The sequence below is a fragment of the Callorhinus ursinus genome, unplaced genomic scaffold (assembly GCF_003265705.2).
Source record: "Callorhinus ursinus isolate GAN/ISIS: 27379988/994484 unplaced genomic scaffold, GSC_fseal_2.0 scaffold44, whole genome shotgun sequence".
Classification (NCBI taxonomy): domain Eukaryota; kingdom Metazoa; phylum Chordata; class Mammalia; order Carnivora; family Otariidae; genus Callorhinus; species Callorhinus ursinus.
In genome coordinates, this window is record NW_027397106.1 from 5,347,701 (window position 1) to 5,373,105 (window position 25,405).

General features: G+C 44.5%; 2 protein-coding genes across 8 annotated transcripts in view; both read right to left on the reverse strand.

Moving 5' to 3' along the window:
* The window catches only part of SPATS2 (spermatogenesis associated serine rich 2), a 150,155-nt gene extending 143,199 nt beyond the window's left edge, over positions 1–6,956 (reverse strand). For 3 of the 5 annotated variants that reach the window (XM_025883226.2, XM_073882032.1, XM_073882031.1), the window contains exon 1: positions 5,945–6,134. The gene's annotated coding sequence lies outside the window, so the exon portion shown is untranslated. Of the gene's footprint in view, positions 1–5,944; positions 6,135–6,884 lie in introns of those variants that run through there. The other 2 variants (XM_025883227.2, XM_025883225.2) reach the window with 2 other exon arrangements.
* Positions 6,957–17,527: 10,571 nt separating this feature from the next.
* Positions 17,528–24,035, reverse strand: DNAJC22 (DnaJ heat shock protein family (Hsp40) member C22). Of its 3 annotated transcripts, none has more exons than XM_073882033.1 (3): positions 23,374–24,035; positions 21,329–22,286; positions 17,528–19,995 (listed from the first exon to the last, which is right to left on the reverse strand). In XM_073882033.1, the coding sequence occupies exons 2-3, from the start codon at positions 22,166–22,168 to the stop codon at positions 19,810–19,812; spliced, it is 1,026 nt and encodes a 341-aa protein (XP_073738134.1). In that variant the 5' UTR covers positions 22,169–22,286; positions 23,374–24,035; the 3' UTR covers positions 17,528–19,809. The 3 variants fall into 3 exon arrangements, with proteins under 3 accessions (XP_073738134.1, XP_025739015.1, XP_073738135.1); XM_025883230.2 differs by lacking the exon at positions 23,374–24,035 and adding an exon at positions 22,973–23,109; XM_073882034.1 differs by lacking the exon at positions 23,374–24,035 and adding an exon at positions 22,973–23,110 and having other exon boundaries at positions 19,880–20,011.
* Positions 24,036–25,405: the final 1,370 nt, after the last annotated feature.

Here is a 25,405-nt window from a genome sequence, read left to right on the forward strand (position 1 = left end):
ACACACACACACACACACACACACACACACACACACACACACACACATATACTCCACAACTAGTAATCATGTCATTTTGCTAATTAAGTAATATTTAAAAAACCCTCCTTCTTACCAGTAATCCAATGTTGTTATTTAGGGTTTGAACTAGTACGAATCACTACGTAACCCCTAACCACAAATGAATCATAGGATAATGACTGTAGAAGTTGCCTTTAAGCTAATAGCTATATCCTCAAACCCTGCAGAATCTATGTAGGAGATGATGTATATTTCACGCACCCACCCCCACAGACGACTATGGTAGATTTGAACATGGAGAGCAAAATGCTGGCCTCTGACCAATCCTTAATATCCAGTAACAAACATAAGGTGTTTACAAACTTTAAATCTTTAGAAATACAGTGACCGTTGAACAACGCGGGTTTGAACTGCATTTGTCCACTTATATATGGATTTTTTTCGATAAATACAGTACTGTAAATGTATTTGTTCTTCCTTACGGCCTTTATTTTCTTTCTTCCGGCCTTCTTAATATTTTCTTTTCTCTAGCTACTTTACTGTAAGAATACAATATATAATACACAGCTAAGTGTTTGGAAAGTCCAAAGTTATACACAAATTTTCCACTGCACAGGGGCCAGTGCCCCTAACTCCCACACTGTTCAAGGGTCAACCCTATTTCAGAACCAACAGACCACCTCCAAGGTAAGTGTGGGCTAACTCTTTTACGAAGTTTCCAGAAAATGGCATGTGAGCCTGAAGTCCCTTTGTAACACAATAATCTCAAGAAGCAAGATGCAGGGATAATTAATATCTTTGTGACATTGGGCGCCTGGGTGGCTCAGTTGGTTAAGCGACTGCCTCCGGCTCAGGTCATGATCCTGGAGTCCCGGGATCGAGTCCCGCATCGGGCTCCCTGCTCAGCGGGGAGTCTGCTTCTCCCTCTGACCCTCTTCCCTCTCGTGCTCTCTATCTCTCATTCTCTCTCTCTCAAATGGATAAAAATAAATAAATAAATAAACTGTCTTGCTTCCTCTTGAAAAAAAAAAATATCTTTGTGACATTTAGAAAAAATGAATTGGGAGGTTAGACGTATCCTAAGAGGCAGTCCACTATCAGTCTGCAGCTATTCCAATCTACTATACTTGGTACTATAGAACTCATATATGTATATATTTATATGTGTGTGTATATAAATAAACATATATATACACACACAAATAGAGGAAAAATGGAGTCAAATAAACGACTTGAGCCAATTTTACTTCCTGTATTACAGCTACCTTCTTGAAATATTTAAAGCACAAAGCAGGCACTCAAACCTTTTTCAGTGAAGGGATGCACAAGATAAGCAGTAACCAGCAGCTCATACATGTAAAAACATTTTTAAATGAAAAAAGTACCCTGGATTTCAAAGGCAGCAAAGTGAACTGAAAATGCTCTATACTACTGACATTTTTCAAATACACATACAGATAATGTTTTTAAGATGATTACCCACATTTACAGGTATGACTAGAAAGATTTATATATAACAAATGGTTCCTTCCACATTGGATATATTTCACACTTTAGAACAGATACTCCCATTTTCTTCATCAGCTGAATTGTCTGAAAGATTTTCAAAAGTACTTTATTGCTAAGTTGAAATGTATTTTAATATGCTTGCCAGATGTCATGATACATAACTATAAATAGGCAGAAGCTAAGAGAGAGCCGTGAAAACTAGGTAAATCATTTCCTTCTGAATCACTTCCAGTACAAGTGTCCTATGAACAGTACAGAAAAAGTCAGTATAGGAAACATCATTCCTCAAACATAAGGCCAGGTGCTACTTTCAGGTGAACACAAATAAACCACCATTTAAAAGTAACAATTCCTCACAGGGCACACCTGGGTGGCTCAGTCGGTTAAGCGTGCGACTCTTGGTTTCGGTTCAGGTAATGATCTCAGGGTTGTGAGTTGGAGCCCTGAGTCAGGCTCCACACTCAGCAGATGTCTGCTTGAAAATTCTCTCCCTCTATCCCTCCCCCCCCCACTTGCGCTCTCTCTCTCTCTCAAATAAATAAATAAATCTTTAAAAGTAACACTTCAGGGCGCCTGGGTGGCTCAGTCATTAAGTATCTGCTTTCGGCTCAGGTCATGATCTCAGGGTCCTGGGATTGAGCCCCACATCAGGCTCCCTGCTCAGCAGGAAGCCTGCTTCTCCCTCTGCCACTCCGCCTGCTTGTGTTCCCTCTCTCACTGTGTCTCTCTCTGTCAAATAAATAAATAAAATCTTTTAAATAAATAAATGTAACACTTCCTCAAAAAATTAAACAGAATTACCATATGACCCAGAAATCCCACTTCTTAGTATATATTCAAAAGAACTGAAAGCAAGGACTCAAACAGATACTCGTACATCAATGTTCCCAGCAGCATTATTCACAACAGCCAAAAGGTAGAAATGACCCAAGTGTCTAAATGGATAAACAAAATGTGGTATACCCTTACAATGGAATATTATGCGGTCCTAAAAAAAAGGCATGAAATTCTGACACAAGCTAAAATATTGATGAACCTTAAAGACATCATGCTAAGTGAAATAAGCCAGATACAAATAGTCAAATACTATTATTCTACTTATATGAGATTCCTAGAGTAGTCATATTGATAGAGACAGAAAGGGGAATGGCTGAGGAAAGAGAGGAATGGGGAGTTATTGTTTGACAGTTTCAGTTTGGGAAGATTAAAATGTTCTGGAGATGGATGGTGATGATAGCTGTATAACAATGTGAATGTACTTAATACCACTGTACGTAATGCTTTAAATGGTAAATCTTATGTTATCTATATTTTACCACAACTTTTTAAAAGTAACCGAGCAAGAATGATGGTCAAACCTTTGTGGAAAAAATATATGAAGTGGTAAGAGTCTGTAACAGGCATGCTTTACGTCATCCTCCAGAGACTAGATGACTTACCTGAAAGTCAAGACCTCAGAATAGGAGGGATGGACCTGCCATTTTCATGTTGCTACAGATTTATACCAAGCAACTGAGGAAGATGAATTATATTCTACAAGAGGTCATTTACTAAATAGTGAATGGGCTCCCCTTCCCAACAATTAAATCAGAAAAAACAAAGCTCTTCCTTCCAGTCTCCAATGGAAATAACAAGATTGAAATAATCAGTTGTAGTAACAAGAAGCAGAGTGGATCCTAAAGACTGACTTAAAGTTCCCGTGTTTAATATTTAGCTCTATAATGGGAAACAGCAAGCAGCAATAATAATAATATATACAAACTTCCTTCACTGCTTTTATTAAACAATTTGTACAAGTCACCTAACCTTTCTGAGCTTCATCTGAAAAATAGGGATAATGCTTACATCTACCTTGTAAGGGTTGTTTGAAGATCTTATGAAGTGATATATATAAAACACTGAGTTCAGTGCCTAGAACACATAAATGCTCAACAAATAAAAATTCCCTCCCCTCTTGCCATGCACTAGTATCTGAGGCCCTTTGCCACTCCTGGATCAACCCCCCAGCGCTATGCTGATGTTTTGGCCAGCAACCTATGGCTCCTCCCTCAGGCCCCAGCTGTTTCTCTCAGTTCTACTTGTTTCACTCCTGGTTTCTAAGAGGATCCTGTCTATATTTAGAGATAATGCCCGTACCAACTGTGGACTCAACAGGTGCTTGGGAGGGCACTTGAGCTCTCAGCAGTTTTCGATTGTTTTCAGAGTTAATTGGTTCTGACTCCACAACTGGCTGCCTTGACTTCTACAAGGGAGAGCGCCACCTAGGCACAGTACTCAGCAGTACACTAGACTAAACGGAAAATTAAGTGTTCACAGATCAAACCCTTAGCAAGATTAGCTCTACTATCTGGACCCCAGAAGATTTGTTAAATCACAGGAGCAATAAACATTTATAAACTCTACAGATGTAGCCCACTAACCCAATATTCATCTAAATCACCCTTATCAGGGTGCCTGGGTGGCTCAGTGGGTTAAGCATCTGCCTTCAGCTCAGGTCATGATCCCAGGGTCCTGGGATCCAGCCGGGAGTTGGGATGCCCACTGAGCCGGGAGCCTGCTTCTCCCTCTGCCCCTCCACCTGCTCATGCTCCCTCTCCCCCTCCTCTCTCTCAAATAAATAAAATCTTTACTAAATAAATAAATAAATCACCATTATCACATCAGACCCAAGTTTCAACCAATTCATGATGCCTGTACTACAATCAAGACTAGGAGGAGGGATATAGCAGGTACAACAACCAGGCAGTGAAGATTTAAAGAAGGCATCCAACAGAGCTAGGTCTGAATGTGGCTTTAGTTACTACCTCTGTGACCCTAGTAAATTATTTAACCTCTTAATTATAAAATAGGAGATAACTGTGAGGATTAAGTTAAATGAGATAATGCATGCAAAACAAACTTAGCACCTTGCCTAGTCCACTGTAAGAGGTCAATAAAGAGCCACATTATCACCAGTGAAGACACTCCTTGCTTTGTTCAGTTTTTGTAAGATATACGAAAAGTGACAATTTAGATCATTATATTTGGGTCTTTATAAAGTAGTCTAATGCTACCATCCAAGACCTAGCCAGAAATATAAATGGATAAATTCCCAGAAATCTTAGGTGAGTCAGCAAAACTTAATACCCAATAAATAAAAAGATTAACACTATTTATGAACACTTACTGGTAACTACAATTTCAAAGTCAGCAATCTTGTGTCTAGTACCACTCAATATTTGGTCTGGAAATCCAAGTATCAAGGAGATCAATGCAAAGATCATAACCCCAGAAATACTTTCCCACAGTATTTTCAAATCACCTTTATTCAAACTGGAAGGTATAAAGCAACCTGATAATTTGGTACCAGCATCAAGAATTTCTTGAGGCAGAACCCAAACTCTCCCAGGAGCATAAAACCAGTAGCAGATGGTACATGAACATTTCTCAGTGAGAAACTGCAATTCTAACAAAGTATAGATAACTTCGATTTTATCAAGGCTATTCATCACCTTTTAGTCTAAATGAAAACAACTCTTGGTTCTCCCCCCCAAACACCCTAAACTCTGCATTATCACTGACCTAACTCAAAGCAAGATGCCTACTGTTGGTGATATGTTCTCCCCTGCTTCATTAACCACAGGTAAATTACATAGAGTAACCTGATGATCATAGGAGAAATAAATACTACAGGCATGCTTCATCAATGAAACGGACTATAAGTGATAACCGAATTATTAAAAGAACAGCTGGTACTGCTCAGCAGAGGGACCAACCTGAGAAAGATCCACCTTCCAAAAGAACCCAATCATCCTGGATAAATTAGAAGAAAGATGCCACTGTAGTCCACCTACCCTATACTCTCAAAGATCTACCCTTCCGCTTTAATTCAAGCCCAAACCACATCTATTTTATTTCTCTGCTACCCTTTACATTATTTTCTCTCCGTCCTCCCCTCCCCATTCCAAAAATGCCTATGTCTTTATTTTTCAAATCCCACTTTGCCCCCAAATCCTGAGGACCTCGGACACCCACGCAGATGACCTTACGCATCCCCACTGCATTCCCAATTCATTGTATTTCTCATCCCAAATGACCCATTCTTTCATTCTTTTCGATCTCTCGTTGTTTCTCAAAATCCAATACCCCACACACGCTCACACCAGAGTCCCCCCTTACTCCATTGTTTCCCCGGCCTGTGCCTCTGGAAACCCCCCCAACTCGGACCCGTGTGCTTCGGTCCGCCCCATTGACCCCAGAAGCCTTTCACCATCTGGGTACTCCAGGTCCCGAAGGGCTCAAGTCGCCCTCCTCTCCACATCCCAACCCCCAACAACTACCCCCTCCCCCGTGCCCTCCCTCAAGCCCGCTCTCTTGCACCTTTGTGTCCCCCTTGTCCCCCACCAACCCCTCCACCCAGTACCCACAGCCTCACCTACCCGGGGCCCCCGCAGTCGCCGCGTCCCTCCAGTTCCGGGCTCTGCGTCCCGGACGCTCCAGGGTCTGAGAAGAGGAAAGGAGCTCCTCCGCCTCCTTCTCCTCCTCTTCTAGAGCGGTCGCCGTCGCCGCCGCGCTCCTCCCCCAGCTCTCCCAGAGCCGGACGCCGCCCCGCCCCCACCGCCCCCACCACCCCTTTCTCGGCTTCGGCCGGGCGGCGGGCTGGGGATCGCAGCCGCGGCTGGGGGCCGAAGTGCCAGCGGATCCACACCGACCTCGCCGGGGATCGCGCTGTTCGCCCCGCCCCGGAGCCCGCTCGGGCGCGTGCGCGCCAGCAAGCCAGCGCACAGGGCGCGTGCTCGCGCCGGCGCGAACCCGGCGCGCCGAGCTCGAGGCCGTTGCAGCCAACCGGCGCGCGAAGGCCGGGGCGCTAGGCGGCCCGCGCGCCTGGGATCTGCGAGTGGAGAGGCGCGGGGCGGGAGGCCGGCTCCAGTCGTCGGGTTGCCGCTCCTCTCGTGACCCAGTCCCTCGCGCCTCTCACCGCCCGCCGGGTTGCGCGCCTGAGTTGAGGGAGCTCGGGCGTCGCCAGGAATTGGGAATAACGAGGAACAGTAGGGATTGGAGGAGTGGGTCGGGAACAAACTAGATGGGAGTGGGGACAGATGAGACAAGAGCTCGTGCCCATGTGCAGAACAGCCCAGGCCAAGGAGGAGCGGGGCGGCGTGAGGAGGGGGAACAGCGCGCTCGGGGAGTGGAGGGCCCGAGCTGGAACTGCCGGAAAGAGCCGAAACTTCCCCGGAGATTGCCGAAGGCGGACGCCTCGAGGGGAGCCTCGCAAAGGGCTTTAATCTCTAGGTCCCCGGAGGGACCGGCTGTCTCAAGCGGCCTTCCCTTTCGCGGCTCATGACCCCGCCCCTCGCCTTGCCCGCTTTCCCGACCTAAGTTTGACTCCAAAAGGCCATTTCAGAGCCACCGACTTCGGGAAACTCCCGGACGTCCGGACTTCGCGGCCGCTCAGCTTTCTGGGAGTCGGTAGAGGCCGGTGCGGGGTCGGGGGCAGGATAAGCTCTAGAACCACTTGAGGATTCTCTACCACGTCCGCCAGACACACTGCCCAAGCCGGTTTCTGAGTCGGTTTTCTGGTCTGCTCAGCTGTCTGCCTCCCTCCATGCGCCTGTGGGCAGTCCGGCCGCCGGTGAATCTTTATGTTAAATACTCCTCTTGCTTCGTGATCGGATTCCCAACCTCCCCAGGGCCAGAACCATCTCCAGTATCAGCGCACCTTTCTAGGTAGTGTCGGGCATGTGTGAAGTACTCACCCCACCGTCAACTGCTCAGTGGTCGATTAGGAGCGGCCAGAGGCTGGGGATTTAGATAGTTAACACTGAAAAGATTAATCAGAATCTGTCCCCATGTTCTTAGCTTTTGAGGCCAAAGCATAAGGGGCTCTGGACTGGCATCAGCAACAAGCCTGAAAGTGTACATGAGTGCGTATAGTTAGACACCACAGACACATGTTTGTTTTCCACGCTTTCGCTAGCTATTGAAGTCCCAGTACCTGTAATGGAGTAAGATCTCTCTGAAGTTATCTGGTCCTTTGTGTTTAACTTTGCATGAGTTTGGAGAGTCGAAACACCCTGGAGCCCACTGACCCCTGGTTAATAATGCCTGATCTAATCCAACCATATCATTTACAGATCTAAAGAAACAGAAGACAAGGTCATCCAGCTAGTTAGGGCACTATACCATATGTTGCTTACTACTGAATCTTTTCTCAAAGATTCAAATACATGCTTACTATTGAATATTTTCTCAAAGATTCAAATAGAAGCAAACCTGTCCAAATACCGGCTCTCTTTTCATTTACTAAATTCTTAAGTACCCAGTCGAGAGGTAGGCATTATTTTAGGTTTTGGGTCACTTATAAAGAAGAATAGAACAAGATTATCCCCAAAGAGAGTATCCAACTGTAAAGGAGGATAGAAGCCATTAAATAATTAACTAAAATAGCATGTAATAAGTGTTGAAACAGAAAAGTGCAAAGTGGTGTAGGAACACAGGAATGCATGATTAATTCTTCCACAATTTCTCTTCCTTCCCATACAGAGTAGGGATGGGATGATACGGCCCTGGTTAATGGGAAACTTCATGTGGAAGAATGGGACCTGAACCAATAGGATTTAAGATCTTTCCCGTAATGACAGATTTCACCTACCAAAGTTGCTTGGGAAACACCTTCATTATAGGCCCTGTTATTGCTGCAAAACCAATGTAGTTTCTTTGGGAGGAAAGTAAAGTCTATTCTTGGAAATCTTATAGTGTTGGGAAAGACACCTGATGCCTAGGGCACCTGGGTGGCTCAGTCGTTAAGCATCTGCCTTTGGCTCAGGTCATGATCCCAGGGTCTTGGGATCAAGCCCCACATCGAGCTCCCAGCTCAGCGGGAAGGCTGCCTCTCCCTCTGCCCCTGCTTGTGTTCCCTCTCTTGCTGTGTCTTTGTCTGTCAAATAAATAAATAAATCTTTAAAAAAAAAAAAAGACACTTGATGCCTTTCCTGAGAGCCAGTGGTCTAATGGGAGACAGTTTTTATATGTGGATATTCCATATGTAGATATGTGGAAGGGAGGTGAATTAAAGAGCATACCTAGGCCCAATCTATGAGAGCTGTCAAAACATGACTGGAAATCTAATGCTATGAAGAATATCATATTTAACAGGTCTCTAAGGGAGAGTTCTGAATGTGATCAAAAGGAACGTTTTGCTAAGTCCCTGGGGAGGCAGTAGGTGCATTCAAAAAAGAATTCTGTGTGCGTGTTTGTTTTTCCTAGCCATGGCCTTGTTCTGTTCTTTCATTTGGGACAAATTCCTCTGCAAAAAAGAATTTTACTCAAAAAATAATAGTCCTTCAAGGAGGGTGTGTCACATATATGACTTGCTAAGTGAGGTTTGCAAGAGGGATCCTGCAGCTCATGGACCACCTTGACCCATTTTCCATGCTGTACTCTATCTCTCCAAAAAGACACTGAATAAATGCTTCAAAAATATCTTTCGGACCTAAGTTATTAAGATAAATTTTATCATTGTTGTTTACATATACATTTTCTATTTCATATGCCATACTTCACAATAAAACAAAGTGATAATTACCTGCTTTGAAATGATTGCAAATTATTTAAAGTCTATCTACTAATTATACTGGAGGACAAGAAATGCTGTAATAAAGTCAACATATAATACTTGTGACATACTTTGAAGAAAAAGAAAAAACCAAATTTCTGAAATGATTAAAGTAACTGCTAAGGATTACAAAAGATCATTTTGAAATAACACCCATATATCTCAGTTCAGCCTTAAGGGAATTAATTTATCCCAGGTTACCTAATGACTTGGTGGCAAAATTAGAACTAAAGATAAATCATGACATAATCTTCACCTCAGCAGACATATTTTGCAAATACTAATAAGACCTAATTTGATATGTTTGAAATAGATCCTGGAGGTCAGAATTTTTCTCATATGTTTGTTTGAGTTGACTTTTTGTATCTGAAGTGATTGATTGCCAGATTCTATATTTTCATTAGGAAAAAAGGTCTGAATTTAGTCTGAGAGACAAAAATTTTACTCATTATCTTGAAGACGATAATGAATACTGTGATTAAGGACCATGATCTTTTAGAAGTCTCTGTTGTCTAAATTTGAAGCTCCAAACCACCATAGGCACGAAGACCACCAGAGAACATTTCATAAGGGTGTACTTTTCCCTTTGATTGCCCCACCTCTAATACCTAAGAATATTCACATGGACAGTCCAAATTGTGTATCTTAGAAAATTCATTTCATGGAAATTCAAATAGTTCTGAAAAAACTATCCCAGTTCCAAATAAATGTGAGTAACACTGTGTAAAATAAAGTTAAACTGGTTTCTTTACTTCCCAGAGTATTTAATATGGTAATGTGCTTTGTTAATAATTAAATGAATGCACTATATAGTATGCAGCTTTCCCCCAAGGAAAGTTTTTCTTCCTAAGAGACTTCTCTATGGGATTCTTGTTTCTTTGAGCATTCATTGTCTAAAGTTCTATTAAGGGGCACCTGGGTGGCTCAGCTCATTAAGCCGCTGCCTTCAGCTCAGGTTATGATCTCAGGGTCCTGGGATCGAGCCCCACATCAGACTATCTGCTCAATGGGGAGCCTGCTTCTTCTTCTCCCTCTCCTGCTCCCCAGCTTGTGCTCTCTCACTCTCTGTCAAATAAATAAATAAAATCCTTAAAAAAATAAAAAATAAAGTTCTATTAAAGGGATTTGTTTAGGGGCATCTAGATGGCTCAGTTGTGCGTCCACTTTCAGCTCAGGTCATGATCCCAGGGTCCTGGGATGGAGCCTCGCATCCAGCTCCCTCTCCCACTCCCCCAGCTTGTGTTTCCTCTCTCTCGCTGTGTCTCTCTCTGTCAAATAAATAAATAGAATCTTAAAAAAAAAATAAAAAATAAAAAAGAGGTTTGTTTAGGTTATTAGGTTAGCATTTCTCATTTTACAGATAACAAAACTGAGGTCCAAAGACATGAGTAACAGACAAATTCAGTTGTGTATCAGATGTTTATGGCTGGGGCTGGCCTTAAATTATCAAAGGTTGAATTGTTACATCACAATTAGTGGCAATGTCAAAACAAAAACTCATATTTGAAACAGTTCAGCAAAAGTGCCTTATAAGTTCATTAAAAACTTGAATTTGACATTTTTAAAAAGGATTTTATTTAAAAAGAAGAAAAGATGGGGCACCTGAGTGGTTCAGTCAGTTGGGAGTCCAACTCTTGATTTCAGGTCAAGTCATGATCACAAGGCCTCAAGATGGAGCCCCATGTTACCTGCCTCGCTGAGCGGGGAGTTGGCTTGAGATTCTCTCTCTCTTTTTTATTTATTTTGAGAGAGAGAGAGTGAGCGAGCAGGGGTAGGAGCAGAGAGAGAAGCCCAAGCCAGCTCCACACTGAGTACAGAGCCCCACATGGGGCTCGACCCCACAACCCTGAGATCATGACCTGAGCCGAAATGAAAAGTCGGTCGCCCAACTGACTAAGCCACCCAGATGCCCCAAAAGATTTTATTTTTTAAGTAATCTCTTCACCCAACATGGGGCTGGAATTTACAACCCTGAGATCAAGTGTCGCATGGATTACCAACTAAGCCAGGGGCCCGGAATTTGATCTTTAGTCACTTTGTTTCTATGTGTGAGACTTATAACTAACACTGCCTTACTGTACCTTCATTCATGGAATTTAAGCATGCTCTTTCATTTATACAGTCTGTGACCATTGTTTGAAAAATTGATAATGCTGGGTGGCTCAGTCAGTTAAGCATCTGCCTCCAGCTCAGGTCATGATCCCAGGGTCCTGGGACCAAGCCTGCTTCAGGCTCCCCGCTCAGCAGGGGGCCCGCTTCTCCCTCTCTTTCTGCCCCTCCCTCTGCTTGTGTACTCAGGCGCGCTCTCTCTCAAATAAATAAATAAAATCTTTTAAAAAATTGATAATGTCTACCCTCTGTAAAATGTTTTATGGTTTACAGAGTATTCTCAACACATTGTCTCATTTGATTGTCTCAACATCCCTGTGATATAGGCATTATTATCCCCATGTAACAAATGAGAAAGCGGAGGCTTTAAATTGTTAAATAACATGTCCTGTTGTTTGCACTGTTAAATGTCCTGTTATTTGCATGGAGAGAAGACAGTCTCTGCCCTTAAGGGGCTTTGCTATAGTTAAGGAGACAAGACTTACAAACAGGAGACAGAGAATGATTATATGGCAACATGTAAGAAAATGCTTGATAGAATGGTCCAAACTAGACAAGAATGCTGAAGGAACTCAAGGCGGGAAGATTACTGGAGATGGAATTAATCAGTGAAGGCATCATTTAGGAATAAACCTTAAGCTGGATGTAAAAGAAGTGTAAAGATTTGGATTAGCAGAGAGGAAAAATAATTACAGGAAAGAAGGGTGACATTAGCAAAGGGATGAACATGAGAACAAGGAATGCACTGATAGAAAAGAATTAGAGTTGGAAGGGAGATGGGTCTAGAATGATCAGTCTTCTGACTGTGCAAGAAAAGTCAACTGCTGAGGGGCAATGAATTCCCAGTCACTGAATATAAATAAAATGGCACCATGTGCCCAGATGGAGCAGCTATTTGCTTGCCAATCCAAATCACACAGAAAAGCAATAAATTTACATTCTCTGCCATGGACCCCAGGAGTGAAAAGAAGAAAGTATCAAGAGAAGCCAAGTCCAAACTGGTGGTTATGGCTATAGAGGGAGAGGTAAAGGAGTAACAAGGAGCCTCACTAGCCGTCAGATCTATGCCTTGGAAACATATGAATAGAAGACATTTATTTATATTTCCCGCATGCCCTACCTGTTCCTTTCTTTATACTAATTCATCTGAAAGGTGCCTGACCTATGGATGCTAGGAAAAATGTCCCTTCAGGTGGTGCTTGCAAGCCAGGTTCTTGTGCTAACTCAACCACTGCCCAGAGGACAATGTTCCCCACAACTTTTCTCAGTCCAGAAATGGGACTAAGGTCGGGTACAGAATGGATTTAAAATGATTCCCTTCCAACTTTCCTACACAGGGCACTGTTGAAACTTGTCAGTGAGGTTTAAATCCGGAAAAGTCAAAGGTGACGCTAAAAGTTATAATCGTTTGCAAATAAGCAAATATGAGCTATGGAAAGGGTGGATGAGAGGTGAGGAGAAAGAAGAGAATTGGGAAGAAAAGGAAAATGAAAATAAAGAGAGCAACAAATTATTGAAATGAAGTCCCTTTTAGCAGGACCCTATGTAAATTTTTTCCTTTTGTTGTTCAAAACCCATCTTAACAAAACAAATGAACAAAACCAGGTACTTGAACATGTTCCAATCTTTTACAGCGACCAAGAGAAAGATGGAAAGGAATATGAAGAGAAACCAAGAAATCAGCTTCTCAGGGTGTGAACTTCAAAAGCCAAAAACTCAGTGGCATGAAATGTGTGTTCAAGCAAAGCTCTCACATGAGACAGACTGCCCCAGAGTCCCCCAGGAGATCAAAAGACATTTAGGAAACACGCTTCATTTGGAGCTTGCCCTGAACAACACCCAAATCCAACTTCACAGTTGCTCTTTCCTTCCCAACAAAAGGGGAGGACTGAATTATGGTAATGAACCTGCTAAAGCAGGACCTCGAACAGATCCTTAAAAAAAAGTGAAGGGACCTATTTGACCCTTGCGACAGCCTTAAGGCGCCATCTGCAGTTCTCAGCTAAGACTGCAATAAACCCAAAGTTGCGGCTAGCTTGTTAGGACCACTTACCGGTAAAGAAAAGAGAAAACAAAGAAATACTAAATTCAAGTCAGGGAGTCCTAAAAAGCCTCCTGGGTCCTAGAGTAGCTGCGAGCATAGCTTTAAGACACAGTGCCTAGGAAAAGATCTAAGGGCCTTAGTTGGCTATAAGCTCAATGAGCAACCAAAAAAAGCTAATAAATTCTTAGACTGCTTGATTTAAAGGATGATATATTGTCCAGACCTTGAGAACTTAATAGCCCCACAGTACCCCGTTCTGTCTGAACACATCTGAGAATTGCATTTAGTTCTGGGCACAATTTAAGAGCAGTATTGACAAGACCTATAAAAATGTTCATACCCTTTGACCCAGTAATTCCACCCATGGGAATTTATTCTGAAATAATTCAGAGAATAGATGAATTAGAAACATGAAGATATTGATGCAGCATTCTTTATAACAACAAAAATATATATATATTAATAGCCTAAATGTCTCCCAAAAAGGGAATATTATACAGCATTAAAATATAACGATATGCTATTTGAAAAAATAAAACAAGAAACAGAATGATAATGCATGCTGCAACATGGATGAATCCTGAAAACACTATGCTAAGTGAAAAAAAAAAAAAGCCAGACACAAAAGAGACGTTGTATGATTCCATTTGTATAATGTGTCCAGTATAGGTAAGTTTATAGAGACAGAAAGTCTTAGTGGTCGCTAGGGGCTAGGGAGAGTGATCACTAATGGGTATGGGGTTGGTTTTGGGGAAGGCAAAAACGTCTGGAATTAGATAGTGGTGATGGTTGCACAACCTTATGAATATACTAAAATATACTAAAAACCACTAAACTGTATACATTAAAAGGATGAATATTGTGGTATGTGAATTGCATCTCAATTAAATATATGTATGTCTTCATAGTAATATATATATACATATATATGCCTTCATAATAATATATAAAATGCATATGATTCAGTAGGGGGAAAAAGCCGTACCAAATTGTGTCCTTGATATGATTCAATCATGTAAAAATTAATTATGTACATTTATGGATGAGGACTAGAATAGAACATGAATACATGAAAACAGTTTAATGTAGGTGAATTTTTTTGTGGGGGGGGTGGGTGGCCTTTATATGGTTCTTCAAGCAACTGAATATTTTATTTTCTTCCCAAGACAGTGTCCACAAGAGGGCAGACAGAAGATGACAAAACAGAACCATTTAGCACAAGCCTCAGCTGAAAAGTTAAGAACCCAGCATCTAGTGTGGAAAGCAGTATCAAAGGTCATCTAAGTCTGGCTTCCTCATATTACAAAGGAAAAACTGAGGCCCAGAGTGGTAAAGCAGCAGGCTGTTCCCACAAGAGGTGGAGGGAGCAGCCCATCACCTCACTTTTCCGTCTCTTTCTACTAAACTACAGTGCTTCTGCAAACAAGGCAATGTTTTAGCCAGAAAAGGGAAGATTTAGAGGGATAGGAGATGAAGGGCAGGTTCTTATCAGGAAAGGGTTTTTTGTTGGGTTTTGTTCTTTGTAACAAGAGATGGCAGATCTAGAAAGAAATTACAGGGAAGCAAATTTCAGTCCAATAAAAGAACTTAACAATTAAGGATGCCCAAAAGGTGAAACAGGGAGCAGATTTCCAACTGAAGGGAAAGCTGAAATGGAAATCTTTGAGGAAAGCTGTTCTCAAGATTCTGCACTGAACGAGCACTTGGCAAAGAGGCCTTCTCAATTCCTTTCCAACTCTTTAAAGGGTCTATACATTTTTTTATTTGTGGGAATGGGAGAATATGAAATCATTGAATTTCATTAAATCTGCTCAGGTAGAGAATAAGGGAGACCTCACACTTGCTAATGTCTTAGGTTTATATAAATACATAATTATTTTATAATGAATTTCTACTTTCAGCTGATTTTTGCTATGTCAGGTGCTTTGGGAAGCACATCCCCAGAAAGGTCTCTTAGTGATTACAATGTCCCCGCGTTGGTGGCAAAGCAGAATTCCCTTCCAGAAGTTCTCAAGTCACATGACTTTGTACCATTTCTTTCTTTTCAAAAAATGGCTGGGCTACACCATTGGCTATTAGGCATATGAACAGATGTCCCCGGAGTCGGGGGAGGGGAGAGGTGCAGGTAGTTTAATCCTGGTAAGGACTCAATTTCAGTACCTGTTCACAGGCCAGGACAAGAAGGAAGATGAAATCCAAATATGGTTTAACCAGTCTTTCCTACTAAGAGGTAAACATTCTTTAACCTCTTCCTCACTTCTCACCTAGTGCCCCAGCCCGTACCCACAAAAATTTCTCCTGTGTAAAACCAATCCACACTAAAGTGACCAGTGTGGCCTGGCTAAGAGTTGGGTGTGAGACCACCATGCTGTAGCACCTCAGAGAGTATAACTACCTCTCTGTTCTGCAGAGAAGGACTGAGACTCCAGATGTCGGGGAATAGCCTCCCTAATGGAAATGAATCTGCCAAAGGATGACAAGAGATTTCTGCAAGGAGAATCTGCAGGTGAAAAGGGCCATCTTACTAGCAGTTCCCCAGCTTCTTCCCAGAGATTCATCTTACCCTCAGAGTTGTCTCATTCTGAGGACCTCTGCTATCACAACTGGCCCAGAGCTCTGCCCCATTTTACAACTACAGCCTAAGAACAGCCAAACCTAAACCACTTCCCTGGTTCCCCATAAACAGCTAAAAAAAAAAAAGGCTGGAATTTTTCTTAATTATAAAACAAGAGAGAGGGACGCCTGAGTGGCTCAGTCGGTTAAGCGACTGCCTTCAGCTCAGGTCATGATCCCAGGGTCCTGGGATCGAGTCCCACATCAGGCTCCCTGCTCAGCAGGGGATTCTGTTTCTCCCCCTCCCCCCGCTCATGCTCTCTCTCTCACTCTGTCTCTTTCAAATAAATAAAATCTTAAAGAAAAAAAAAACGAGAGAGTCTAGGAAAGAATGGGTGAGGGAGAGGGACCACTGACAACCCTACCCCCACAACACAACCAATCCATCATTCCTATTTACTTCTAACTGTTATCTGTAAGCATTACAGTGATTTTCAAGAAATCAAGAGGAAATTTTCTTAAAAATAGAAAATACACTAATACACCCTAAGAAAATGCAGCCTTACAAGTAGAGCCTTCATTCCATACCAGTTAACTCCCTAGACACTCAAGCCCTATTTCCTGACATGGGCTGAAAAGGGGAAAGTGTTACATTAAAGTTATATTTGCTCACTCTACATATGGTAGCTTCTTTATCCCAGCAATCCTTTAAAAGTATATACTATTGTTTAACTTGAATTTAAATGAAATCTTGGAAGAAAAAAAAAAGTACATACTATGGGGGCTCCTGGCTGGCTCAGTCAGTAGAACACACAACTCTTAATCTTAGGGTCATGAGTTCAAGCCCCACGTTGGGCATGGAGCCTACTTCATTAAAAAAAAAAAAAAAAAGTACAAATTAGTATCTCAGTTTTCAGGGGAAACTAAGGCTCTCAGAGACTAAAGAAACCCAAGATAACAAACAGCTAGAAAATAATGGAACCAGATTCAAATTCTAATACTAATCCTTGTGATCATAAAACCTATGCTTAAAGTCAAAAGACAAATCATAGACTGGGGGAAAATATCTATAACGCCTATGACAAAGGGTTAAGGTTCTTAACAAGCAAGGATACCAACAAAATAGATTTCATAAAGACAAGCAGAAACATAATTTTTTTTTTTTAAAAAGGGAGATAATACATTCAGGCATTCACTGAAGAAGAAATGCAAGTACCCGAGAAAAATTTGAAAAGATGCTGAACTTTACTGTGAGTCAGGGAAAGGCAAATTAAAGTCATCAAATACTATTCCTTACCTATCATCTTGGCAAAAATTTAAGAGTGATGACAATCCATTCCAGTTACAAGGAAAGGGCCAGTTTCTTACATTGCTGGTGGAAGTGTAAATTGCTACAATCTTTTCTGGAAGTAACCTGATACAGTATCAGTGAAAATTTAAAATATACATTCTGGGGGATGCCTGGATGGCTCAGTCAGTTAAGCATCTGACGGGCTCAGGTCATGATCTCAGGGTCCTGGGATTGAGCCCCAAGTCAGCACTCAGCAGGGAGTCTGCTTGTCCCTCTGCCCCTCCCCCTGCTCATGCTCTCTCTCTCTCTCTCAAATGAATAAATAAAACTTTAAAAATAAAAATAAAATAAAACACACATTATGCTTATTGGAATCTAGCATCAAAAAACAAAAAGCACTGACATACACATTTAAAGATATTTATTATAGCATTGCTCATGTTAAAACAACAGAAACTGCTCATCAATAGTTCCTATTTGAATAAATTAAAATATAGCTATATTTTTGTAACAAAAGCTCATAACAAAATTTGAGAACAGTAAAATAATTTTCCAAATCAAGTAAAGCCCTTAATCATTCTTTTGTGTCTTTTTCCTTATAGACTATTTTTAATATATTTACATTTTGCAGAAATACTACTACATATCATGTTAATAAGTTACTAATCAATAGCCTATGAAAATGCCTCATTAAAATTCCATGTGATAATCTGACAAATTGTAAGTGTTTTTCAGAAGAAGTGTATATCAATTTTTGGCAACTTTAAAAAGATGTAAAAGTTAATTTGGTCTTAAAATCATGGTATATACATTCATTGGCAAAAAATTTTTAATTTTTTTAATACATGAATACAAAGAAAAAAATCTACAAATTTCATTCTTCTCCATTGATAAGACCATATTTTGTTTTAATCTGCAAGGAATACTAGCCAAAATAATTCTACTTTTAAAAAATATATATATACCACTCAGAGTTAATTTCCAGGAAATAAAAAGAAGAAAAAAAGCTTGAGGGATGTACACAAACACAAAAGGAGAGCAAGAAAGCTAGAGTAAAGGTATATAATTTTTTTAAGTCTCTTTCTCTTTTTTTTTTAAAGATTTATTTATTTATTTATTTATTTATTTATTTATTTGAGAGAGAGAGAATGAGAGATAGAGAGCATGAGAGGGAAGAGGGTCAGAGGGAGAAGCAGACTCCCTGCCGAGCAGGGAGCCCGATGCGGGACTCGATCCCAGGACTCCAGGATCATGACCTGAGCCGAAGGCAGTCGCTTAACCAACTGAGCCACCCAGGCGCCCTAAAGGTATATAATTTTAACATCATGTTTCTGTTCTCCATTATCCCTGTGTATCCTAGACTGTTTCTTCCGCACTTGGCTGGTTACATAGGCACTAAATAAGACCCTGTTGAGATGCTCAAGCTGCTGGTTCCCTAGAGTTTCCCCAAAGTCCTCATAAAGGCACATGAGATATAAAATCATGAATTTTCCCATGAGTCCCCATAAAACAATGTCATCTGCCCCTTCGCCAATGTTCCAGTGCACTCTATGCTTCTTTTTTTTTTTAAAGATTTTATTTATTTATTTGACAGAGAGAGGGAACACAAGCAGGGGGAGTGGGAGAGGGAGAAGCAGGCTTCCCGGCGAGCAGGGAGCCCGATGCGGGGCTCGATCCCAGGACCCTGGGACCATGACCTGAACCAAAGGCAGACGCCCAACGACTGAGCCATTCAGGCGCCCCACACTCTATACTTCTTATGACACTTAGTTCAAAACACTGAAGGAGGTGAACTTTGATATCTGTGTATGTTATATCCCCCACCAGACTGTAAGCTCCTAGGCAGCAGAGTATGTAGTTCAGAGTCATTACCCCAAGTTCTGGGAACACCTGAGAATTCAGCCAGTCCAACCACCCATGTAAAATCTGAGGGCTCTCTACAATACTTCATCAAGCAGAAGAGTGTGTGATGGGGGTACTACCCCCATCCCACAGCAGCATGTTCCTTCCTGGGAAAAGTGTAGCTCCTAGTAAAACTCTCCTATAAATGGAATTAAGATATTTTTCTGAAATTTTAAAATTTAACCCCTCTCTTATCCCTACGGTCACAGGACAGATTGTGAAATAGTAGAACCTTCATATTTTTCCTTCAATCTCCTAACTCAGTGCTTTGCACACAAGAAAGGAAGGAAGGAAGGAAGAGAGAGAGAGAGAGAGAGAGAGAAAGAAAGAAAGAAAGAGAAAAAGAAAGAAAGAGAAAGAAAGAAAGAAAGAAAGAAAAGAAAGAAAGAAAAGAAAGAAAGAAAAAGAAATGGAAAGGGAAAGAAAGGAAAGGAGTGAAATGAAATTAATAAACAACCTTCTTCCATCACTCATCAATGTAACAGGGTAGGGCATGGTAGTATATTCTCTAAAAGATATTTTATTGGTTTTATAATATGCCTTTCATTTCACTATCTGATTTTAAGAAGAAATTGTCAGGAATACAATAATGAGAATTCAGAAATTTGCAACATAAATACATTCTTCTACCACAAAAGCTTTCTTACCCCTTTAAGTTGTTCTCATCCCCACTGCCAACAGTCAGTTTCTTTAACGCTATTGGGATGACCCAAGTGGGCAAAGCTGGGCTGGGACAAGCTGCTTGGTTCTGCCAGAAAGAGTCCATTCCCAAGGGGAAATTTCTTCTCACCTCCAGGATCCCCTAGGCTTTCTGGGCTGACTCAGGACTTCATATGCAGCCTGAATCTCCAGGAAATGCCTCTGAGCCTCCTCGGTTCGGTGCCGGTTGTGGTCAGGGTGCCAGATCTTCACTAGCTGCCGGTATCTTTGATGTATTTCTTCATTTGTTGCCCCCTCTGAGAGACTCAAAACCTTAGGGAAACAGAAGCTGACAAATTAGAATTCCGTGAATTTCAGAGCACCTGGGCCTCTCCTGCTTGCTTGCTAAAGGAGGCTGTGCTATCTCTGGAGTTGGCTTCTACTTGTCTGAGAGAAAGACCAAGAGCCTCAGATTAGCATTCCAGCCTTTGGAAACATGGGCTAGCCTGGATCTCATGGCAAGAATGAAGATTTGCCTTGAATCACAGCTGCCCATTTTCTAACCTGGGACTTCACATCCCTGACAAGATCTCTTCCTTGCAAGAGAAATAAGCATATATATCCACCAAAGACATGTACAAGAATGTTCACAGCAACTTGATCAGAATGGTCCCAAACTGGAACTAACCCAAATGTTCATTAACAGTAGAGTGGACAGATAATGCGTAGTATATTCATACAATGGGATACTATACAACAATGGAAACAATTTATAATTGTAACAGTATTTATTCATACTGTATGCAACAGTATGAATAAATCTCACAAACATGATGTTGAATGAAAGAAGTCGGACGCTCAGTCATTAAGCGTCTGCCTTCGGCTCAGGTCATGATCCCAGGGTCCTGGGATCGAGCCCCGCATCGGGCTCCCCGCTCGGCGGGAGACCTGCTTCTCCCTCTCCCACTCCCCCTGCTTGTGTTCCCTCTCTCGCTGTGTCTCTTTCTGTCAAATAAATAAATAAAATCTTTAAAAATAAATAAATAAATAAATAAATAAATACATGAAAGAAGTAGACATGGGGTGCCTGGCTGGCTCAGTTGGTAGAGCATGTGACTCTTGATCTCAGGGTTGTGAGTTCAAGTCCCATGTTAGGAATGGAGACTACTTTCAAAAAAATAAATATAAATAAAATATAAAATATAAATAAATTAATTTTAAAAAGAAAGAAGTCAGACATAAAAGAGTACATACTGAATGATTCCATTTATCTGAAGTTCAAGAATGGGCAAAACTAATCTATGGTAACAGAAGTCAGAACAGAGGTTCCCTCTGAGGGATGCAAGGGAACCTTCTTAGTGCTAGATATATCCTATACTTTGATTTGAGTGGTGGTTACACAGATGTATACATAAAACTTATACACTTTACATGTATCTCAATAAAAAGTAAACAACATATATGTATCCTCTTCCCACTCACTAGTAGAGCCTCTGTACCTTCACCCATTGCACACAGAAGCCCAAAGAAATCAGGACACTCTTCTAGGGCCCAACCCAGCAGACATGAAAACAGTACTCCCATGTAAGGGGGCATCATTTCCAATAAAGCTTAGCTTAACTCCCAGAGCTGTCCCAGCCAGGAATGAGAGAGAACAAAGCCTTACCTGGTAAGCCCGCTGACGCTTCTCTTCCTGAAAACTGCTAACAAACTCATAGAGCTTCTCCCACTCCCGGAAGTAGCCGCTGCTGAAGCCAGGATCCCCCACCAGCAGCATCCAGACCCGGTAAGGCAGAAGGAGGAAAGACTCCGTGAGGGGGCCAAGGAGGGGGAAGAAGCTGAACCAACTCAAGAAGGAGCCAAGGGTTTCTGCCACATAGCTGAGGGTGGCAGCTGTGTTGCAAAAGGCGCTGTAGGCTAGTGGGCCTGTGAAAGCCAGGTAAGCCAAGCCCAGACGATAGAGCCGAACACTGAGCGTCTCTGACCCAACTGAAGCTTTATAGCGGCGATGCTTCTGGGCTGTAATGCTGGCAGCCAAGCTAATGGGCAGGATGGCTATGGGGCGGCCGTAGAAAAGAGGGGAAGTAAGAAATGCTGCCCCGAGAGTATTCTTAAAGTCTGAGGTCTGGTTGCCAACAGCAGCCACCAGCAAGACCCCTAAGCCAACTGCCAGTGGGAGGCCCACAATATAGAAGTTGGCCATGAAAGAAAGGCTAATGAGAGCCACCAGGCCAAAATAGATGCCCACTATCATCTGGGCGACAAAGCGAATAAGACTCAGAGGGGGTGTCCTCCCTCCGGAGCTCTGCCTCTGCCCCTCGGTTCTGTTGGCCTGAGCTACAAAGCTTGGGAGCTTCCAGAATTCCCAGAGCCAGCCCAGGCCACCCCCCCCCAGGGTAAGCATCCAGAGCAGTGCATGACTGTCCCGCCCAAGGTACAGGTGGTGGAGCCCAGCAGGGCCACCTACAGCCCAGAGGGCATAGGTCACCAAGAGCCCCTTGGCCATCCTCTAGGAAATGGGTGTCAGATCAAATTCAGTGGCACCTGACATAGCCCAGAATGCAGAAATCTGGAGTCATCTGTGAGAATCATGGCTTTTATGGTCCCAGAGTTATCCTTAGACCCTAAGAGATGGAAAAAAGCAGTGGTAAGACTATGTCCAGGTCCTAACCCAGCAAACCATTTTCTCCTTCCAATAATAATCAAGTGCAGATCTTCCTGAGTGTCCCTCAAATGCAGATTCTCCCATACCCTTTGGTCTGGCACCTCATTTCTGTTTTTTTTACAAGCATAGCAACTCCAAATTTAGGAGAGAAAAATGTTTTTAAATACTTTCAGTTGATGTAGAACTCAGCACACGGACAGAAAAGCAGCAGCTTAAGTTTCAGACCACTGATTCCTGGAATGACTTACGGGGGGAGTGGAGTGAACAGGAGTGAACAGAATGCCCTTCTAAAGTTCCTACACATTTTGAAAGTCCCCTGCCCCTCCCAACGCTCCTCAAGTTCACCCTATGGCTGCCCTCAGACACATGGCCAAGGTTTCAGCCCCTCTCCAGCCTTCCCATCTCTCCAAGCCACGCAATCTTCCCACAAGTCACACTTGAAAAACAGCTCTGGAAAACTAACATTTTGACCTAGACCCTGGCACCCCGCAAAGGCGGACTTGGAGTCTCTACAAAGAGGCCTGATGAACACCCAGAACACCAAACCAGATGCCAACGTGTGCCTGCCAGTGTCTCCCCGCTACGTAGAGTGGGCCTCAAGACCACCAGCCAGTTACCCGCTAGTCCCAGGGTGAGCGGCCGTACCTGCGTACTCCGGCTCCCAGACCCCGTCAGACCAGTCATTTCCTTTGACTAGAAAGTCAAAATGGCCCCTCTCACTCCGCTCCCACTTGCACCCAAATGGACTTTGTCTTTCTGTGTTTGCTGTGTCACGGAAGTGGGGCCGTCCGGATCAGGCCCCTCCCTAAGCACCCCCCGTCCCTCCCCGGCCTCTTCGGGATCACCTTTCAGCCTCGGGCTCCTCTCGCCCGCCCTTTCGGGAAAACTCGGGGTAAGGCTTTCAGGGCGCATCCAGCCTCCCCCGGCTCAAAGGGGCTGGCGCAGCGCCCCATTCCGGGCCCAGCGCGCCTGCACCGCGGCACCGCCGCCACCAGGTGGCGCTGCCGCTTACGGAAGGGCGTGGCGGGGCGGGTCTCCAGACTCACCTTGTCCAGTTGCCCCGGCAAAGCAGCCCAGAGCGGTTCCCCACAAACGCAGAAAAAGGCCTTTGGTCGCCCCTTTCCACCGTACAGACGAGAGGGTGACTTGTCCCTCACCTCAGGGTGTGCTCTCTTCCTACTCCGTTGACTTTCAAGACTGCCTTGGATGGCTCCACTTCCAATTCTTCTAAGGCTGACTCACCCATGGAGAGTCCCAGAGAGGACCTCCAGCCCCCGAGTTTGCCTCATCTGCCCCACCTCCAGGCATGCCAGTCAGGGGGATTACATCGAGACCTGAGCCTGAGACCTGAGGGGCCTCCAGATCTAGCGGGAGCCCAAGTCCGCTGTATCCTGAGGTCTACCGGCAAGAGGCAGAATCAGTAGCAAAAAGGGATATGGGGTGAGGGGCGTCCCATCGGGAGAGCAGAGCGAGAGCGAGAGCGAGGCCGCAGCACCAGAGCAGTCTGCCTTCCTCCCACCTCGATGCTGGGAAGGAGCTGGGATGCAAGATGCCTTCGCTTCAGTGCCCTGGGCTCCAATCCTCGTTCTGCTACATGACCTTGGCCAAGTCACGCCGCTTCTGGGGCCTGTTTCCTCCTCTGTAGAGGAAAGGCTTGGATCTCCAAGGTCCCCCAGCCTTGACTTGGGGGTGGGGTGGGCCTGGTGGCCCCCACGCCGGTCTCCTCCGCGTAGCGGACGGAGTGCTTCTGTTCCTCCACAGCGCCAGCCCCTCAGCCCTTATCCCGGCCCGGGGAGGGCACGCAGCTCGCCTAAGGCGCCTGAGGGCTCACGGAGGGGCCAGGGCTGGGAGGGGCCCCAAAGCGACGCTGGAGCCTCCAGCTGGGGGCGGGGGCGGACAGGGCGCTGAATAATGAATGAGACTTAATTGGGCCCGCTCTGCCAGGCGGCGCGCTAAGCTCGGCAAACAGCTCGGGCGGCGGCGGCCGCCGCTGGACAAACAAACTCGCTCCCGGCGCTGGAAGTGGGGTGGGGGAGGCAGCGGCGGAACGGGGAGGGAACGGGTAGGCCGCCTGGCCCCTGGGCCGCCGCGCGCCGCCAGCTTCGAGGGCGGAGGAACCCAGGGCTGCCGGGCGGCGATGGCCTCCCAGAGAGTGGTGGTCGGGGACGGGGCTCAGGGTTCGATCCCTGGAAGCGAGGGCTGGGCGGGGAGAGAAGCGGATTGTGCGGTCGGAGCCAGGGGCCCAGGGGCGACAGGAGTGAGCGGGAAAGATGGAGAAACGAGTGGAGGGCGGAGGAGAGAGGGAGAAGTGAGGGAAGAAAAAGCGCACCGGGAGGGGCTGTCGGGGTGGGGGCGGGAGAAGAGCAGTTACCGAGAGGAAAGGGAAGACTGATGGAGGAACAAGCGAAGGGAGGCGCGAGGGGCCGGGAGAAGAAGAATTGGAGAAGAGTCAAGGAGAGGGATGGGAGGTGACCGGAATGAGAACGAGAGGGCGGCGGGGCGGGCAGGAGGCGCCCCTGCCTCCGCCTCGCCCCGCCGCGCTCCCGCCCTAGCTCTCTCTCCAGCCGCCCGCACTCACTTTGTCACAATTACGGGGCCGTCACTCGGCCCGGATTGTTTTCCCCAAATTGTTGTTCTATAAACTGGCGCGGGGTGGGAAGTGGGGGGATCTGACAAGCTGAAGCGGGAGGGGAGGGTCTGAACTGCGGTGGCGGAGTATCTACCCACAAGCCGACCGGGGCCGGCAGGTGAATCCAGAGATCCACGCGGGAACCCTGGTCGGTGCCCCAGCCTCGCTGCAGGTCCCGCTTTTTTAATCTTCCCGGCCCTTCTCAGCCTCGGCTGCCTCGGTTTCCCCAACAGAGGACTGTGAGGATTGGAGGGCAGGGGCCCTCGCGGCCGTTGTATGTGGGGCCCAAACTTCCCCGCTCGCCCATTCTCTTTTGTTCTTGATACCGCGGCCACAGCGGGAGGGGGTCTATCCCAGCTCAGCCGTCCCCAGAGCGCCCCTCGGATGCCTGCTCACTCCCGCTGGATGGCCAGACTCCCACCCCCCACAGGTCTAGGCCACCCCTTGCC